Here is a 381-nt window from a genome sequence, read left to right on the forward strand (position 1 = left end):
ATGCTTCATCCAAAACCTAGACGACACGAAAACGATTATGTCACATCCCACTGCGTTTACCATCATTGTTTGTTTTGTAAGTTGAAGACATATGCGTCGTTGCAGGATCAGACATTACTGGTTCCTAGCGATAGCCTCATAGAGAAACGAGAAGGTGGTCGTGGATTGGTGAAATAGTACGCTTTTCATTGTATAATGAGGTGAGATTCATATGTTATGACGTTCTTTAACAAAGTTATTTAAAAATACGGTCACTATACTTTGCATATCCCTAGTGTCATTCAGATCAGGCGGTTGTGTAGAAACTCTAAAATTGAACTTAAGGGATAACCCAGAACTTTTAGGACAACACGAGAGATAATTATCCCTGGGTCGTTTAAT

General features: G+C 38.6%; 1 protein-coding gene across 1 annotated transcript; it reads left to right on the forward strand.

Annotated features, from left to right (window-relative positions):
• On the forward strand, positions 1-177 carry Smp_202060 (uncharacterized protein; the record flags this gene model as incomplete). Its single annotated transcript, XM_018799191.1, has 1 exon — positions 1-177. One exon carries the CDS (start codon positions 1-3, stop codon positions 175-177), a length of 177 nt encoding a protein of 58 aa, XP_018651004.1.
• Positions 178-381: the final 204 nt, after the last annotated feature.

The sequence above is a fragment of the Schistosoma mansoni genome, chromosome 3 (genome assembly GCF_000237925.1).
Source record: "Schistosoma mansoni strain Puerto Rico chromosome 3, complete genome".
NCBI lineage: Eukaryota > Metazoa > Platyhelminthes > Trematoda > Strigeidida > Schistosomatidae > Schistosoma > Schistosoma mansoni.